General features: G+C 39.6%; 1 protein-coding gene across 1 annotated transcript in view; it reads left to right on the top strand.

Moving 5' to 3' along the window:
- The window catches only part of LOC144521512 (voltage-dependent calcium channel subunit alpha-2/delta-1), a 60,648-nt gene extending 43,036 nt beyond the window's left edge, over positions 1-17,612 (top strand). Inside the window, exons 19-39 of the mRNA XM_078256060.1 lie at positions 2,100-2,171; positions 2,805-2,876; positions 3,584-3,645; positions 4,110-4,195; positions 6,780-6,840; positions 6,936-7,027; positions 8,124-8,205; positions 8,743-8,805; positions 9,402-9,505; positions 10,060-10,149; positions 10,251-10,318; positions 10,435-10,473; positions 10,612-10,683; positions 12,094-12,246; positions 12,560-12,612; positions 13,018-13,073; positions 13,584-13,713; positions 14,445-14,557; positions 15,395-15,477; positions 15,802-15,881; positions 17,576-17,612. Of these exons, the coding sequence (XP_078112186.1) occupies positions 2,100-2,171; positions 2,805-2,876; positions 3,584-3,645; positions 4,110-4,195; positions 6,780-6,840; positions 6,936-7,027; positions 8,124-8,205; positions 8,743-8,805; positions 9,402-9,505; positions 10,060-10,149; positions 10,251-10,318; positions 10,435-10,473; positions 10,612-10,683; positions 12,094-12,246; positions 12,560-12,612; positions 13,018-13,073; positions 13,584-13,713; positions 14,445-14,557; positions 15,395-15,477; positions 15,802-15,881; positions 17,576-17,612 (1,668 nt within the window). The remainder of the gene's footprint in view (positions 1-2,099; positions 2,172-2,804; positions 2,877-3,583; positions 3,646-4,109; positions 4,196-6,779; positions 6,841-6,935; positions 7,028-8,123; positions 8,206-8,742; positions 8,806-9,401; positions 9,506-10,059; positions 10,150-10,250; positions 10,319-10,434; positions 10,474-10,611; positions 10,684-12,093; positions 12,247-12,559; positions 12,613-13,017; positions 13,074-13,583; positions 13,714-14,444; positions 14,558-15,394; positions 15,478-15,801; positions 15,882-17,575) is intronic.
- The last annotated feature ends 2,559 nt before the right edge of the window (positions 17,613-20,171 follow it).

Here is a 20,171-nt window from a genome sequence, read left to right as displayed (position 1 = left end):
TACAAACACAAACTGAGCTGTGAAGACACTGAGACTGAGAGACACACTGAGCCAAACGTCTGTCAGGTTGACCTCTATTTTGCTCATGTTTATATAATTGTGGCATGTCACGGAGTTGTTTATTATGGTGGTTGTAGGTTAACCAGAAGAGTTGTGCAATAGTTGGTTCGCTAGTGGCAGGTGAACGACAAAAACTGGGTTACTAAAAGGAACCTGTCTTCTTATCACTAGTTGAAAGAGGACAGGGTTGTTACCAGATTGTATTGAGATCATGCGTTGTAGTCGATATCACTAATAATGCAATCTCAGAACACATCGCTCTGATGACGATTTAGCCTCTCTTCCGTGGGCCAGGTCCAATTAGAAACTTGAGACACGAGAATCAAGCTGGAGTTAAGGGGTGACTAATCTCTATAAACAGATGTCTGCATTCATATGGACTGTTTACCTACATACAACCAAAGCCTGCTCAAACATGATTGGTCAATACTACTCAGACTACAAATGGAAACCAGAACGCTTGTGATACCAAAATCTTGTCCTTTTGCCTTTGTAGCATTGTTATTTTTTTCGCATCAACCCTTTGTACTGTGTGTCCGTGCGTGTGTCTCTGCGTGTGTCCGTGCGCGTGTGTGTGTGTGTGTGTGTGTGTGTGTGTGTGTGTGCGTGTGTAAGGCTGAGAGGACTGCCTGTCAATCACTCACTGTCTCATTGAATAGTGATGATGACCTTCGGCCCTTTCAACATTTCCCTTGTCTCTCTCTCTCTCTTTCTCAGCAGTGGCACTTTCTGTATTTGATTATGTGTGTACATATTTCATATTCATTACACAAATCTCCCCAGTTGCAGTAGCGTTTTCATTTTGATCTCACACCGGAGCTCACCTGACATACAGTATTCTCTCACTCTCTCATTCTTTGTTTTTAATCTTGTTGCTCTTCTCTTCTTACTCATTATTTCTCATTTGATCTTTCTCATTTTGCTGTTCACTCCATCCAGTGTTTCCAATTTTGCTCTTTTAATATTTTCTCCTGTTTTTCTTGTGTATGTTTGATGTTTCATTTAGTACCGCCCAGTGTTGTACCTCTTGATCTTTTATTTTTTCTTTTCTCATTTTCATGTTGAGATGCTTCATCTTCCTTTGCTGCTTCATTTCATTTAACTGTCTGTACCATCAAAAGTAAGGAACCCAACTCATGCTTTTTAATTGCTTGAGTATTTTGCTTTTTGCTCTTCTTGTCCATGTACTGATTCACACTTTATTTTATTTTTACATTAAATGTCTATTACTAATTATCTTCCTTCCTTTAAAGTTGAAATGCATATTTGTGGATTTGTGGACTTACTGCATGTCAAGATAAAAAACAAGAAACTACAGAAAACACTAATGTGCTCTCACCGCATCACCCCACATTTTGGGTCACCGAGTGAACAAACGCTGTGGAGGACAGACTGGGATCAGATTCCATGTACTGCTGTTTTATAGAGAAGCACTAGATTACTGCTACCATTTTATACCACCATAAAGCCACTCAGACGTATAGGGTTTTTAAGAGGGGACATTAATAGGGTCCAGTGTCACTTTGTATCAAATCTGATTCAGCTGTCTCTGGTGTCACAGATATGTTGTCAAAATGCTGCCACATGGTACCCTTTATTTTTTATACCATGGATTTGATTGGATTCATATGTTTGGGTAAATGATTGGCATTGCTCCTGAATTGAATACAAAAGAACATTGTGGCTTTAATAATTAAAGTTGACTATATATTATTCCATTCGGTGACAGTACTGAGATGCAGCAATATTGTCTTCTCTGTGGCTGATTGCCATAGTAAGAACCAATCTCTGAATAACAATTGTAAAATGGTCTACTTAATTTTATGACATTTTACTCTACCAACTCAGCAGACTTTAGATGAAGTTATATGAAAGTAGGTTATTACATAATCAACTTTTCTTTCAGCCAAATGACTCAGGATAAGCCTAAAGTAAAGGGTTCTTGTTCACATCAATACTGTAAGTCTGTCATTAGGTTTCTTTGTGTGTAGGATTCTTAAATTGTCACATTTCAGACTGAAATATTATCCTTTCCACAGAATCCTAAATTCCAGGAACCTGTTACCCTAGACTTCCTGGATGCTGAGCTGGAGAATGACATCAAAGTGGAGGTAGAGTGTGCAGATACATAGAAATCTGCCCGCCATACACACAGACAGACACACACAGACACACACACACACACACACACACACACACACACACACACACACACACACACACACACACACGCACACACACACACACAGGTTTCTTTGTGGGGACCTGTCATTGACATAATGCATTCCCTAGTCCCTTATCCTAACCTTAACCATTACAACTAAATGCTTAACCTTAACCCTTACCCTCACCCTAACCATAACCCAATTTTATCCCTAATCCTTCAACCAAGTCTTAACCCTCAAACAGCCCTTTTAACTCGTGGGACCCCACGAATATAGTTAAACAAGCCCACACACACACACACACACACACACACACACACACACACACACACACACACACACACACACACACACACACACTCAAAGGTACAGAGGTGGATATACATCCAGGCAGATATTCAGGTACCTCCTCATAAAGCTATCATGACCAGTTGCTGTAAGTGATTTACTTAGTGTCCCTAACTCATTAGCATGAGGTTAGGAGACAGAATGTTTTCAAATCAGCTGATACTCAGTGAATCAGGTCCAGTAAGGCTTGAACTACATGTGTGCTGTCTGTTTCTTCGTCTCTCCCTATAGATCAGAAGAATGATGATCGATGGTGAGACAGGTGAACGCACCATTAACACTCTGGTTAAAACTCAGGATGAGGTAAGAGAAAATACTGGGAAGTGCTTAACATGTTACACAGGAGTATGTTGAGGAACTTTAAACTTGTTTGGATGCTTTTGTAGAGGTTTCTCATCATGATATGCTATGAAACTTCATATTCTGTAGTAATGCTGCAGATATGTTCTCAGACATTGTAAAATCAACAAACTGGGGCTGAATAACAATATATTTTCAGTGCAGTATTTTCCATTGCACAAAGGAAAAACATCTGTTACAGTATATAAATAAATTGTTGTCAGCACTATAAGTAATTCCGCTATTTCATTAACATCATTAGCAGCAGTTTGTTTGAATATTTATTATCAGATTTCTTTTCACAGACATTTAAAAAAAAAAATGCAAAGCTTATACTTTCCACTTGCATTTTATGCCCCCACATATTCATAGATGTCATGTTTCCTACAATAATACATTGTTCACTGTTGTTTGCAGTAAATAACAGATAGAAAACAAAGGAGCTGCCCATGTATGTGCCAGACTTCCTTGTTTGAGTTGAAAATTGTCTTTTTATAATCTCATTTTTACAAATGTTTTCACATATTTGTATTTTTTTTAAATAAAAAAAAAAAGGATTATGTCTTCATATGTTTTTGAACAATAAACAATACAAAAATGAGCACTACTTCATACATCACCATTACAAAGCAATTCTGAGTGCCAGTTCCTGTGCATATCATCTTTGGCAGAGGTACATCGATAGAGGAGTCAGGACCTACACATTTGCCCCGGTCAATGGAACAGATTACAGGTGAGCCATCTCAGCAATTTTGTAATATTTCTTTATGGTTCACTGAGCTGTCTCTATGTAAGACAATTCACTGCCACTAACTACTGAGAGCACTCCAGCTGATGGAGGACACTACGTAAGCCAACAGGGGTCACTGTCTTGTTTCTAACAGTAGGCTCTGTGTGGTTAATGGGAAGTACATTTAGGAGATTGTGTTTTGCTTTTAACTGAACATGCAGAAAAGCGTGCTTGTCTTGAAAGACATGAAAACCTAATTAGCTGTGTATTGTTTCCCTCGATTGATATAAATTCCCTATAACCATATGCTAATGGGTATGTAAAAGCACTTCAAAGAGCATTTTGAAAAACATTGTCATGCCTTGAATTACCTTTTAGTTTCAGCTTCCTAAAACAAATGATTCACTCAAATAACCTCCAACCACAAAATGCCATCATCAGTGTGACTGTGATTGTCTTTTCTGCAGCCTGGCTCTTGCTCTGCCTCCATACAGTGAACACTTTATTCAAGCTAAACTGGGGGACAACATGAAAAAAGCTATGTGTAAGTATAGCATACACCCTCATGATAAACAGCGTGCAAACAAATCAATCAGATTTAATTTAGCTGGTGCCTCACAACCAACTCCCATGCATGCTTTCTTTGGTCCGTATTCTTAAGTATCTCCTCTTGCTTTGTATAACTCGCTCCTAGCTGGAACCACAACCACTCCTTTGTATTTGCTGCTCAGATCAGCGGATCCCCACGGTGCATTTCTTTTGTAGTGTAACCCACTGGTCAGTCGCCCCGCACTGCTCGCCCCTGCTTTTCTTCTCCCACACCCTGCTCAAGAACTAACTCTTTTGATCTTGTCTACATTTTGCTCTTCTCTTCTTCATTTCCCCTCTTCTGGCCCTCGTTCTGGCTTAGGAGAAGACCTCCCTCACCTCCTCACCCTGCTCATTATCACGTCTCCTACCAAACTTTTTTTCCCTTCTTTTGCACTCCACCCTTTACGCAATGTTTCAGTGGTCAATTACATCTCTTTATCTCCCTCTCATTAAGTCTGTCTTTTCTTTCCTATATGTTTCATGGGGTTACAGACTACACGAATCAGTCAGACTTTACTCTGGATCGTTTTCTCTTTCTGTCTCTGTTTTCCTGTCTCTCTCTCTATCTGTAAACCTGTCCTCACCTCGTTCTCTTTATTCCCCCTACTATCCCTCTCCCCTCCGCTCATTTTTATTTTTCTTTGGCTTATTTTTTTTTGCTGTGTTTGTGCTCTCAAGGCTGTCTCGCTGTATGACACACTCTGTCTGCTTCTCCTAACAGCTCAGAACATAGCTAATAATCACAACGACAAAACTCTTTCATACACACACATACTGTGCAACCGTCACTCTTTGTACATTTCTTTGCATTTTGATTCTGATCCAAGCTATTCTCCCCTGTCGTGCTTTCACACTGGAATCGTACAGCTTCTTCTTGGGGCAAGTACTCCTTATCCTGTGTCTTCCTCTTGCCATGTGATGCGCTTACACTGCATAAGCATGTTTGTCTTCTATATATGTGCATGATTACATACGGATGGATGAATAGATGGATGGATGGACTCTGAAGTATAAATGCTTTATTATGATTTTTTAGACGCATGGGTGAATAGTCGCTTTGATCACGGGATATAATATGAAGAAAAAAACAACGGAATCAGCACATAACCATCTGGCTTTAGTGGATTTTTCATAACTTTGATGTGACACCACAATGCATAAACGGCTAATGGTGCAGTTATTCCAACAGATGAGATTTTGACTGAGTATATCGGCCTCTGTATCACTCCCTCTCTGCCATAACAAGTCTGTCACTGTGCCATAAAGACTGCCAGAACGTTTACAGGCCTGTTAAAGCAAGTAACACACCATGCCTTGCTGCCACAGACTGCTCCGATAGGGAGTTTGGGACTCTGTACAGTCATATAGAGTTTCACACTGGAGCCAGACCACCAATACCTCAATCCATCATACCACGTTCCTGCAGTAGGTGCTCCTGCAGCCACTTGTCCTCCTAATACATTATGGAGAGTCCCTAGTCAAGGGTATGATGGATATATTTTTTTGCATCTATGTAGCAGAAATGCTGCATGCATTGAATAAATGACCTAATACTGGGGTTGAAGAGATGGTGACAGAGAAGTAAAAAGCAAGAAAGAAGAGAAATAATGTATGGTGTGGAAAGCAATTGGACATAGAGACACCCTGCCCAGTCTATAGAGACAGAGGGAAAATTAATCTGCCCGTTATGTTTTATGTGAAGGACATTGTTTCATCCTGCACCAGATTTCCATGACCCCGAGGAAACTCAGCGCTCAGTAATTTTTTTCGCAGACTGCACCACACGACTTCATATATTTTAAAGGCAATGTCCAAAATGTCTTGATTTTAAGAGACTGGTGAATGATGGCCATCCATGCCTGTCATGTCATTTATGAGATAAGAATTACCAGACACTATTTTAAATGAAATCCAGAGGCAGGGCAGACAAAGCATAGAGTGGAAGGAATTTTCTTTATTACTACTGTGTGTTTACATGTTGTCCCCTTAGAAAGCATATGCTGCAGTCCCCCATTCGATCATTTCCTGCTCTGCATTTCTTGAAAGTGCACCTAATCTATGTGAAGTTTGTCTATTATAGCTACTCTTCTTTCACTGCAGCATATTGTTTTATTACCTACTGTGGGAAATGTTTACAATTTTCAGCATATTTTCCAAGGTATGACGTTAGATGATGAATGCATTTGTATAACGCTTTGTCTTCCCTACTGTCTCCTCTCCTCATCTCTGTCTCTCTGGGGTCACTACAGGGCAAGAAGGCAAGTGTTTTTCACTCAGTTATTCTTTCATGCCCCCCCACTGCACCTCCATCCACACTCTCTACCTTAATCCATCACCTCATATCTGTACAATATTGCATGTGTCTTTGCGTGTGTGTCCATTTCCATGTGATATGACCATCCACTTGTCAAGTGTTCCTGGATTCATGTAGTCATCTCACAGCACAAATACCAGTGCTTTTAAATCATTTCATAAACAGAGATCACACTTTTAAGGACCTAATCTAATATTCACAATCTTATCAGCCTAAACCCTTTTTTTTAAAGCAATGGAAACCATACAGCAGGAGAGGTTTGATGAGTTTGGTTACACCTACATCGCTCCCAGGTGAGAAATCCCAACACAACGTCGTACAACCCGCTTTCACTGTACAGGAACAAACAAAGGGCTGAGATTGAAACTGATTAATACTGTTCCTTCAGGGCATACTGCAAAGAGCTGAAGTTGTCACTCAACAACACCCAGTTTCTCCTCGACTTCAGCCAGTACATTGATAGGAACACTCCAGAAGCATGTGAGTCATGCAATGTTTTTTACTTTCCACATTTGCACAGGTTGTGATGTCAGTCTGCTGCCCTGTTTGTATTCATATGAGTATTATAGTACCACTGACCCACACAATGTCACCGAAATCAATATACAGTGTGTCGCATCGCCATTTTCAATAATGAGAGATGGCGTTTGTGTGAATGTATATGTGCATGGTATGTGTTACCGTTAGTCACCGCGAGATTTTCCACTCTGATATCACGATGGTCAGAGCATTACTTTGGTCATTAGATTAGTATGGTCTAAGCAGAGTGACATCAGCTCCATCGACTGAGTTTCCTAGAAACCTGATGTTGTCATGCTACTCAATGACTCATGATGTGTGATTTGTCATCATCTAATGGATCGCCCTCGCTTAGCACCATCATCCAGCTAATGGATCTAGGTATCCTTGATCCATTTTAACAAAAGGTCAAGGTTCTTGAGTCTTAAGTCTTTATAAAAAGACAGAAGAAAGAAAGTTATTGACATGATTTAAAACAACAGTCAAGGGAAGCTGTCTTGAAACTGTGTGCTTACATTTCTTTGTAAAGTAATTTTTCTTGTCAATGGGGTTCAAACTCAATACCATGGCATCATCTCTCTCCTAAAGCTGCAACAGCCAATCCTTCACAAAGTAATTCCTGCTGTCTGACAGTCTAATAGTCACTCAGAGTCTAGAAGACCTACCATAGCATGTCTACCTGTTGGATGATTTCCTAACAAGTGACATGAGATCAATGATGTATCCCTCATTTATCCGGGGAGAGGTTTTTGCTGAACACACCTTCTATTTTTCCGCCTGACTTTTTCCTTGAGACACTACATCACTTGTCTCTTCAGTATTCCTACTGCTAGACAGTGAAACAGATCTGCTGAAAAAAATGCTGGGCTAAGAGTATTGCTCAGTGGCACATCAGTAGTGACTATTGTGTGAGCCAAAAGCGTAACATATTCTTCTTCCCTGCCAAGATTTGTTCGCAATAGGCTGGCCTTGCTTCCATTGCCATATTTCCCCTGCACTGTTACTATGGTGCTGTAATGTCCGCAGATGTAAAATGTATCTTGTCTTTAATCCACAGGTAATGTTTCCCTGGTGAATCGACTAATCCTGGATGCAGGTCTGACAGCTGAACTGGTTAAACTTTGGAACGAGCAGACAGTGTGAGTACCAAAACTTTTTGCTCTTTTTACCTTGCAATATGTATCTGTGCTTGTTAAAAATAAGTATGTCTTCTTATAAGGAAACTTATGTTGCATGTGCACACTATTGCTCTGTACTGGCATAGCTGATGCTTATTTCATGCACAATTTACTGACTAACCAAGCCAGAATTGTATTTATTTCAACTCTACTCTTTGATCACTAGTGAAACATGATGAAAGCAAAGCACAAAATGCATATCACACCCAACTGTACTAAGTTCTGCCAAGACATGCTGTGTTCAGTGGAAAATAAAATAATTACATCATTGTGTTTTCTTTCATGGTTTGCCCACTTGTCTGAAATAATCTTAACACACTTACACACTGCAGGGTATCTGTTTAACATTAGGACATATAGAGGCAAGCGAATGTGTGCATAAAACAATTTGTCTCATGTCTGCAGCTTGGTCTCACAGATCACAAATACTATACTATACTATATATTAATATTTGTCAGTGTGATTGGCTCTGATGGTTGTTGTTTCCATGTTCTCAGGGATGGGATAGTGGCCAGGTTTGTAGCCACAGATGGAGGAATCACAAGAGTCTATCCAAGAAGGTGCTCTCTCCTTTCTCTCTACTCAGTTTCACTTCTAGCGTTAGCGCTGGCGTTGCGAAACAGCACGGCAAGCTTTGTCCAAATGTCTGGTGGTGTAAATGTGTGAGATGAAAATGGATACAGACTGTAATGCTCTTAGGTTGAGCATTTTTGGCTGCTTTACTCACCTGCGCCACTGGGTTGTTTTCCAGAACATAGAGGATTAGACACTTTCAGCTGAACTCCCAGAGCTTGCCAAGCCAGTACAGGACATGGGTCAAATCCACACATCCAGCAGCCAAATGCAGCTCATTTTCCTCAATTTCCTTGCTGCTACTTTTGTCTGAACTAAATTTGGGGGCTCCACTTGGTCAGAAAATATTCCAACTAAAGATGAATGAATCCTATAAAACATGAAATACAATCAGATATTGCTTTTATTGAATCATGGCCTTGACATATATCAAGTGCATTGTTTGTGACTCTTACTCCAATGACTAACATTTGGCTATAGATTAAAATATAAATTGTCCAGATAGCTCAAACATATTTGGTGATTTATGGATATAATGGTCCATTTATTGTAAATTATTATGTGACTATATTAATGTTTTCAGTGCTGGGGAAGAGTGGACTGAGAATCCTGAGACATATGAGTCCAGCTTCTACAAAAGGACCCTGGACAATGAAATTTATATTTTCACAGCTCCGTCTTTCAACCGTAAGTTTTCTGAAAGGTTCAAATATATATGTGTGTGAGTGTGCACTTTTGTATGTATGAGGATCTTCAGTGTGGTCTGGCACTGAGCCCATACTGCTCTCTGCCTTTGGACGTCATCCCAATCCTATGGTCAAAGATCACACTCTTAGGCCTCTGATATCACTCTCTTTATCCTTCTCCTTTTCCCGCAGTGTCTTTCAGCACTCATCCCCTCCCTCCCTCCCTCCCTCCCACCCTGTATACATCCTGTTATCTCCACTGATCTCTCTAACAGACATCAGGACAGGCAAATGTCAGTGTAATGTAGCTGCGCTTTCAGCTACACTTGACTGGATTAACACATGTACAGGCCTCACAGTCTCCACTCGACTCACATAAATTACGAGCAGCTAAAAATGTATGGAATTCCCCACATTGGATAGCGATTATTCCCATTTTACTGTGATTGCCATCCTGAAATGTTCTCGGCCAAGATTTTTTGGACATGATTTAAGTTAAACTTCCATCATTCATTTTTTTCTCCCTTTTCTTTGATTATCCCTTCTCAATTGCAGCAGAAAGCAGGGACCCTGTTTCTGACTCAGGTATTCTAGTGAGCAAAGCAGTGGACATCATGATTGACGAAGTCACGCTCAAACCAGCTGGTCAGTCTTGCTAATCCAAGGATTGATTGCTTCTTGTGATGCAACACAAGTGAAAACACTCAATAGTTGTGCATCTGCCTGTTTTGTGGTTTGTTCTGTAGTGGTGGGAGTGAAACTCAATATTTCATTCTGGATGAACAGTTTCATGAATGCTACAATGAAACTGAATGTAAGTCGTGTAAATAAGTTTCATTGTGTTGTATATACAATCTGTGACACGTCTATCTATTGGTGTACAATACTAATTTCTTGTCAGGCTCATTTTTTTTTTTTTTTACCTTTTAGTGCAAGGATGAGATCTGTGGCTGTCTGAGGAATGACAAGGTACAGCAATGCACGATCATGGAAGGCTTGTATCATGTGGATGCGCCGACAGTTTTGTTGTCATTACTTAGAATTCCTCATGGGGGAGACAGAAACTACACACTATAGTTTGAAACTGTTTATATTTTTGCCCTACAGCATGTAGACTGTGTGATCCTGGATGATGGGGGATTTCTTCTCATGTCCAACCAGGATGAGTATATCTCCCTGGTGAGTTACTGGCAACTGTTTTCTTCACCTTATCATGACCATGTATCCTTCACTTATCGGCTGTCTTTCTCCAGATGATCAGTACGTGACAAACCATCACACAATAAAGCATATGTAGTCACATATGTACATGTAGTCAGAAAGGTTTAAATCAAAGACTTTGCCAACATTCATATTTCTTACGTTTCACTACTTTCTACATACCTAGCTCCTCTTTGTCCCAGGGATCCATCAATCTCATATAGAGATCAGATAAAGGGCTTATGACTCAGTTATGAGAATAGCCTGTGAGCTGTTTGAAAGCTTCTGTAGGACAGCAGTACATTCATGTCTCCAGGACAGGAAAGCACTAGCCACTGGAGGAGGATCAAAGGGAAGGTTCTGATGGGTTTTAGTCAATCATGGACGCTATAGTTGAGTCCCCTGTGTATGCAAGAAGTCAACTCCACTCCTTTCAGGCTGCTATAGGCCCCTGTGTATTAGTAGTAGGACATGCAGTGGGTCTGGAAACATTACATGTCAGTAAAGACAGGACATCTGCTGTCTTTGATCCACTCTACCATCGCAATGTCTGGCATACAGATCATGGTCTTCAGCATTGTGCATCTTATGATACATTTGGTGTCCGTTGGGATCATGCTGACTTTTTTGACTGTCTTTGTGCCATTGTAGAACAACAGTTACGTATAGTAACCATAGTTCTAGAGCCCTTTTATCAGTGATATATATGCTTTTCATCCCAATGAAGGATGCTACTATACAAAAAAGATCAAAAGACCAAAAGACCAATCACCCAATTGGTCATCCAACAGGTGTTCAGCTACTTATACATTTACAGAGTTACTTGTTCTGACTGTAATCATAGGATTATAAATATGCAACCTTCATTCGATGTTACAGAGGCTTCACCTTTAAACTGGTCTTTTGGTTCAGCGAGCAAAGTCTAACCACTGTTGCTCAAAACCTGCTGTGACACTGACAGCAAAATAACATCAACACATGTAACAGTGACACTGGAGCACACTGCCACTCTCCACCTATGCAGACTGCTTTATCAGAGGTTGAAAGGGCATGGCAGTACTGTAGAAGCAAAGTGGAAGAGTGACAGGTTGATTGGCGTCTGTTTATCTGGGCTGCCACAGAACCTTTCAATGGGCTCATCCTAATTGGCTAAGCAGGTAAATGCCAATTTTCAGTGCACTGATGCGAAGCGGTGAATGGCTAAGACTACAAAGCCCCTTCAGAGGAGATAGTACACAGCTGTATTTCCTGTTTGTACAAGCAGTCTTACACTGCTTTTATTGACTGTTTTTGTTGTGTGTGTGTGTGTGTGTGTGTGTGTGTGTGTGTGTGTGTGTGTGTGTGTGTGTGTGTGTGTGTGTGTGTGTGTGTGTGTGTGAACTCGTCTAGATAGGTCAGTTCTTTGGCGAGGTGGACCCTGTGCTGATGATCAACCTGGTCAACACCTCCCTGTACTCCTTCAACAAGACCTATGACTACCAGTCTGTCTGCGACCCAGAGAAAGACAGCAAGGCCGCAGCAGGACCCCGCTCCGTCTATGTGGTTAGATACTCACTCACACAAGCTGTCAGACAGCAGTCACTCTCTTTCAAATAACTATAATTTACACATTTAGGCAGTTACAGTAATGTTGTCTTTATTCTACATGCTGGTAGGGCAAAACTGTTGACTCTTGATTATTATAGTTTCAAACATTGTGATTGCTATACATTTGTTTTTTGGATTTCTAGATTTATAATAGTAATATAAAAATGGCCAAATGAAAGAAATTAGGGTTCCTAACTCAATTGTATTTTTTACCATTACTATTTGCCTCATTTTGGAATTTACTCTACATGACTTTTTACCTCTCCAGCCTACCATTGCAGACCTGCTCAGTATTGGCTGGTGGGCCTCCAGTGCTGCCTGGTGAGTGTACAGGTTGTGTGTTTGTGTTTTGTGTCTTGCACTTTTTGTGTTTGTTTGCATGTGCGTTTTAGAGTGGGAGTACATTTGTAATTTAGGGTAGAAGTTTGTATGGGAGTGGGCTTGTATGTTGTTGGGGGATGCAGCTGGCTGGGTCAGTGTAGGACAAGGGCAGTTACACAACATTATACTGCATCAATATCTGTATGACTGTCCAACTGCAATCCAACCAGCTTTTTAAGGTAGAATGACTGATACTTTCCTTGACATTCTCATCACCACAGACTATGGCCTTGAACAGATGTGTGGCTGTTATTAAACAGTGTTTTGTTGTAAATAAGTTAAAGATGGCCTATTGACTCATTCATGTGAATCATTTTAGTTTTGTTTTCCATTCTCTGTGTCTAGGTCGATACTCCAGCAGCTCTTCTTTGGTCTCATGTTCCCCAACCTTCTAGAGGCAGGTGAGCAACAAAAGCTGTGATTGTGTAAAAATGTTGCGGTGTGTCGCAGCTTTCGCAATGTGTTTGGTGCGCCAGTTGATATTTCGACGATGATATAAAAAATGTATAAAAAACACACAAAAAATAAATAAATAACACGATATATTGTGCAGCCCTAACTTCTACTATAATTTATTTTGGTCTGAAAGGGTTTTATGTTGAAATGTTAACTTTATGTGAGTACCCTACCTGTATTTACTCTTTATTTATCTGTTTGTTTGTTTGTTTATTTTGTTTTATACCTGTAACCTTTATGTATATATTTTGTTTGTCTCAGCACTAGGAAAGTGTTTATTTAAAATGTGTGAATAATCCTATAATGGATAGGTCGTGTAAGCAGGCAGACACGGAAATAAAAAAATTCATTCATTCATTCATTGTAACCATCAGCCTTATTTAGATGAGAAAACAGTATTGGGCATTTTTAATTCCACTGTGTTTTTCTTTATTAAAGCTGTCTCTTTTTTCCAGCTGAGTCAGCAGATGATGACATACCAGATGCCATGTTTAAGGAAAGCTGCATCACAGAGCAGACTCAGTACTTCTTTGACAATGATGAAAGATCCTACTCAGGTGTCCTGGACTGTGGAAACTGTTCCAGGTATGGGTGTTTCTTCATATGTGTACAAATCTGCATGCGCTTCCATTTCCATGGCTCTGTTCACTCGTACTGCAAAAGGTTTACTTTATTTAGGATTTTCCACCTCTCTTCCTGGACATCCTTGTGTTTAATGGTCTGCAGGGATGGGTCCAGAATACTGTTCGTTTCCTGGCCTCTTTCTGTTTTCCAGCCTGATTTCAGGCAGCTGTTTTCTGATGAGTTCTGACCAGATGCAGATTACCTTGATCTGTCAGTGACCGGAATTGCAGAGGGAAGCACAAAAGCTCTTTTATCTGTTTTTCTTCCTTAGCTCTCTGGCTATACTTCAAACTCACTAATACACACATTCACGGACCACTGCACATCCACTTTGCTTTAACCTGCGTTTTTGTCAGTGGGGGTTAAATATGGCTGTAATTAGTGTCCCACGTGTCTGGTGCTTTACCCCCCGATGTTAACGACTATAGACACAGAAACTTTCATGACCACCATAAAAAGCCAATTCCAAGAGGAGAGAAGAGGTATGAATGTGTATATATGTGCACAACTGCACATATACCTGTGTGTATGCAGTATATACTGTATACTATATATGCAAATGTAATATATTGTAGATTGTTATTGCATGTAAATTGGAGATGCATGATATCCTTACACCACAGGTATATCAGTGTATGAATACTGTATACACTGTTTACCAGTTTGTTCCTATGGCCATGTATGCTTTCTAGGATGTATCGTGCCGAGAAGCTGCCAAACACCAACCTAGTGTTCCTGATCACTGATGCCAAGGCAACGTGTTTGTCGTGTGACCCAAGGCCGCTTCGACAGGCTGAACAACCCTGTATCCTTTCACTCAACTCGTAAAAATCGAACATAGAGTTACACTTCCTTTTTACTCTCCAGCCCTCCATCCATCACGCTTATGACAGGGGGGCTTTAAAATCTCAATACAAGGACACACACCTTAGGAGTTTGCAGTAGGTCCCTCCTGAATGTTCACAGGTGAACAGTAAACCAGATGCACGGCATATGAAAGCTTGTCTGACATTACTCCCAGATTAGATGTCGTAGTTTTAATTCATCTGGGCTGCGTGCTGCCATCAGGATGATTTAAGGTTAAGAGCAGAAGTGTGTTTATATACATGTACAGTATATATATACTCAGGATCTGTTTGACAGATGTGTGGCTTCTTACAATACAGATGTCATCATCAGAGGTCACTACCGTAGGGTCACAACAAGTGCCTCCAGTTGCTAATAAGGACACCACTCAACCCGCTCAAACACTAACATATATGCGCATGACACATGCTGCTGTAGCACACTATATATACACACATACTGAACATACGGCATGCATGGTTTAATGATGAAGATTCATTTAAATGTCTTCATAAGAATACAGCGTTGCAATCTGCTTGACCACAAGTATCATGTATAATTATTTCTAGGACTGCCTTTCTGAATTCCTTTATTTTGATCTCTCTTAGATGTTAATAGAAGATAAGAAAAAAAAGAAAAGAAATCAGGGCATCGCCAGGCAAGGCTGATGAATTAGAACTACATAAGGCTTTTTGGCAGGGAAATTAAGCCAGCACATCATTTAATAGTTGCTGTTTAAAGTATTAAATGTGCACTGCTGACAGTAAATCGCTTTTTCCTGAGAGTGTCTGTGCAGCTGAAGGTCCAGATCCATGCGAACTGGCTCAGAATCCCAGATACCGCAAAGGGCCGGACGTGTGTTTCGACAACAATGAAAACGTAAGAGACAACCACACATGCCTCCGTGCAGAGAACATTGCTGGAAACAGCTCAATTAGTGAGGCTTCACAGTTGGCCTCTGTCAATTCTGTCTGGTTTTCATCAGCGTTCTGCAGAGATTCGAAGCACTGCTTGATCTTTAACTACTTTATTTATTCATTGAGTTTATTCTTTTTATATTCACTATTTTTATTTCATGAATTTCGCATGCAATTATCACTCAATTGTTTTTATTTATTTTGCTTTGAATGACCTTTTCACTCATCATCTGTCATTTTTGTTTTATTATTCTGCATCCCAATGGCTGCTGCTCTTGTCTGGTAGGATGAGCCCTTGTGTCCAATCAGCAGAGGTTCTACATTGAGCCCGACACGTCTCTTATTGTTTCTGGCGCTGAGTTCAGGGTCAGTGTCCTCACACAGCTCCATGTAGACTTATTAACACAAGGATTTTTTTTTTCCGGCCATCGCAATGTGCTTGGCAAGGGTAAATCAGGCACTACAATGGTTTGTTTAATGTAATGTACATTTTATTTATTTATTAATATTTCTTTTAAATTTGCTGGGTCATCATTACTCATTTAACTCATTTTACGAACATTCAAGCACCCCCCATCCAAGTAACAACAGACTCTTACCAACCTAAAAAATTATGATGTTATGTTTGTTTATTCAGACTGGTTCACCTGAATAACTCTCTCAAACACATCGATTTATTTACATTTACACATTATTTCTATGCATTTTACCATTTTTTTCATAAGCATTAAAATAATTTGAGATGGAAATGGCCCACTAGAATTAAGTGAACAACCCACTGTAATAACAAGCAGCTGGTATTCATTTCTTTGTTGCATGCTTATATCCCTAACAGAATGCTACATTTTTCTTTGGCATCTTGTTTGGCTTTAGTTTTTTTCAGTTTGGATGGAGAGCAGATTGAATCTTGGCAGTTACGTTAAAAGTGTTACATCAATTGTATATAGCATTCCACCACCACCAATCAATAATTGTTGTTAAATGCATTGTCAACCAAATATGTAAGTACATTTTGATGTATTTTGCCTCAAACTGAGAAGTTTCGGGTTTTAGGGATTGCAATGCAATATTTAGACCTGATACAGTAGCAGATGTGTTTACATGTAAGTAGATTCCCTTGCAGAGATTGGATGGAAGTTCATGTATTGTACCATTTGAGGTAAATCATTAAAACAAAGGAGGAAGGTGGATAACTCCTGTGTGAGCTCATTGCATCACCACCCAACTTTGAACAGTTTACAAGACTTCTAAATATTTGGAAAAATTATTTCCCATATCTTTGAGAACTCAGCCATTCATTGTGTTCTAAAGGCGTAGATCACATACATAACGGGACATTTATTCATGTGCCTGCATGTTTATATTGTGGAGAGGCTGTGCTTGGAAGCGAAGGCAAGGGGAGGAATGGCTGAGGAAGTAGATGAACAGAGTAAAAGTAGGCCGCGTCCCTTTTCCTCTTCCCATCTGTCCCTTTACTTTTGGCTCAGCTCCTCATAGGAAGACAGTCTGAGTCCAGTCCATTTTGTAACTGGAGTAAACAGAGGAAACTCCATGTGGCTTTCCTGCCCTTTGAATACAGAAGGCTCCCACCTTCTTCCCCTAGGCCTTTGGCATGCACGGATATCCTGAATACTCCCATCAAATACGAAAAAAAGCCACACACTGTCATAGGCAGGGGCATGCACATACACACACATATACGAAAAGCAGAATGAGGTCCTGAATACCTCTATAACTGCAGCAGAGCATTCAAATTTAAATAAATTTTCTTTCCTGTCAAGAGTTAGATCAATATCAATCTTCTCATCTAACTCTTGGCAAGAAAGTGAATAAGCATGTTTCCTCAAAATGTAGAACTGTGCCTTAAAAATGACAGGTAGGCTTAGGTAAATTATATAACACAACAGGATATAATATGATAGAATACCATAGGATAAGATACAATACAATCATGAACTGCTCATTATTGTTAGTAGCAAAAGTAGCGATAATGGTGGTAGTCGTAGTAGAGCTACTGGATGTAGTTTATCCGATTGATTGACAACTGATTTGTCCAACAGGAGGATGATTCTGACTGTGGAGGTGGGACCTGCCTAAGCCCGTGTCTTTGGCCAATGCTTGGGCTCCAACTACTGCTGCTGTGGCTTGTCACATCTTTACAACACTCATGACCCTACACATAGACACACACACACACACACACACACACACACACACACACACAAACACACTGATCATCATCTCATCAAACAAGAGGCCAGAAGACACTCCAGTTATGCCATCCAGGATGTATGCAAAGTATTTGCAACAAGACGTTTCGTTTTCTGACGACAGTATGAGCATTTCCATTTTCCAGTGCCAAAGGTTGCTCATTCATTTCCTCCTTATCATCTTCAAAAATAGAGACACATTTACTGTGCTCAGCTGCACTCAGTTCCATGATATACTCCTTTATACTCTCTTATGGTGCAAGAGTAAGAGCTAACCAAACCCTTTAATTCTGCCTCATTTGTTTCTCTGATTTATTAAGCGGAGGTTGAAGAGTCCCACTATGCCAACTAAATATTCAAAGACTGTATGTTCACTGACAGCATTGATTTGTGTAGTTGTCGATATTGTTTGTTGCTTATTATACTTATTGCGTATGAATCATTATGCTTTAATGATTGTTTATTTTTGCCAACCAGTGCAACTATGAAGAATATCCCTTTTGTTTAAATGTTTTTTAAATGTACTGTACCTATCTATTTAAATCTTTTGTACTCAAAATCAACTAGCATTACATGACAAGCGAGGTGTTGTATTGTAGCAGCATGTGCTCAGTACAGCGCTAAAGACAACACCAGTACTCTGACACCAAAGCTCACACAGTACCAAGGACCACAGATACAAACCTACTTCAGGCTAGTTTATTTTAAGTGATTCCTCACTTCCTCAGATGTACTCCAGCATTAATATTACAACATTAACTAGATAGCTAGACGGATAGCTTAGATACCTCGCTCAGAAATAAGTGACATTATGTGAATCAAAATCTATTAGGATATTACAATTTCAAATATGTTTGTACGTGGTCTGACAGCTTTGGTTGTCTTCAATTTGATGCATCAAATTCCCAGTGCCTACATAGTAGTTATCTGAATGAAACAATGAATCAGAGTTGTATTCTTACCATGTACTGTATGCGTGTATGCTAATACTTTCTACAGTATAGCAGAGCGGGTAGTAGTAATATGTTTTGAATTGGGCCAAAACTGCTGCAGTTATTCTAATGTATTTGGTCAAGACATCAGTAGAAACAACCAGTGGTTTTGATTGTAGTAGAGGAATATCATGTTCCTCCATGGTCAAAACAAACCTAAACCAGACTTGAGCTTTGCGTTCCAACACCTCTCTTTTAGACCTGTTTCTGTTCCCTTTCTGGATCGCCTTGTGACTTGATGATTTGTGAATGAGATCAGCATATCAAAATGACTGTTTCTTTGTATTCTTCTTCTTGCTGTTCTCCTCCTTTTGCTTGTTTCCTCTTTGTTTTAGTGCTGTGACGCAGACGCTGAGGGCTCAGTGTCGAAACGCTGCAATGTCATGGGATGAGCTTCTTCTGTGTTTGAACGCTGTCTATGCCTATGGTCAGCATTAAGGCCTGTTGGAGAGAACTTTGAGAATATACTACTACCAGTGGTAATTTTGCATTGCCTTACATTACCATAAGTCATACAAATCACGCTTAAGTGTTTAATTTTTTTAGCTATTTTAACAATTAAAGTTGAGTTCTCTCCACCTCGTCTTCATGGTGACCTTGTTGAGTGTTCAGGTTATGCCTGTCTATCAAAGTCGCGTGTTGACTTGTGTTTTACCAAGGGCGTCCCGTGTCTATGTGCAGGCATGTGTGTGCCCCTCTGATATCTGATTGTGCTTTAATACTGTACATGAATTACTCTTTTGTGGAACTTGACTAGCCTGAATACATTTTGTATACATTTGTACACTAATACTATTTACTGTATAAAAGAGAAAATGAAAGAAAAGAAAAACGTTTATAATATGGTGTTGATTATTGTGTAAATATAATATATTCACAATAAAAGTGTTGTATTGTTATGACCTGAGATGCTTGTTTTTATTATCACATCTGGCCAGTTGCTTTGGCTCTTTGAGGAAACCGATTTCCTTGAACCATTTAAGTTTAAGCATAAATAAATATTTGATTTGTGTCTAAGTAACTCAAGTACTTATTGTTAAGGTAACGTAGGTAAATAAAGTTATTAGTATCAATTCCATTCAGTTAATTGAACTTAAACCTATACATTCTTTTTCACTCAAATGTATTTCTCCAAACTTACTACAACCATGTTCATTTATTTCATTTAAGTAAGACAAACTTAAATCCATCTTCTTTACACAAATATTACCACTTAAGTTTTATTTACTCAGTTCATTTCCACTTAAGCAAATTGTTGCAAAACATTTCAGGTGTGACAACTTTACACTCTGTTATGGCTACTCATTTGAGGAAACCAATTGCCTTAAACCTTTTAAGTTGCATTGACGTAATAGAAACACACATGACTGACACAACTTAAACTATTTATTTAGTTGAATGCTGATTACTCATGACTAAATATATAACATATTAATGTTAACACAATTTAATGT

Source organism: Sander vitreus, chromosome 8, assembly GCF_031162955.1.
Source record: "Sander vitreus isolate 19-12246 chromosome 8, sanVit1, whole genome shotgun sequence".
Lineage (NCBI taxonomy): Eukaryota > Metazoa > Chordata > Actinopteri > Perciformes > Percidae > Sander > Sander vitreus.
This window is presented reverse-complemented; position numbering and strand designations above follow the sequence as displayed.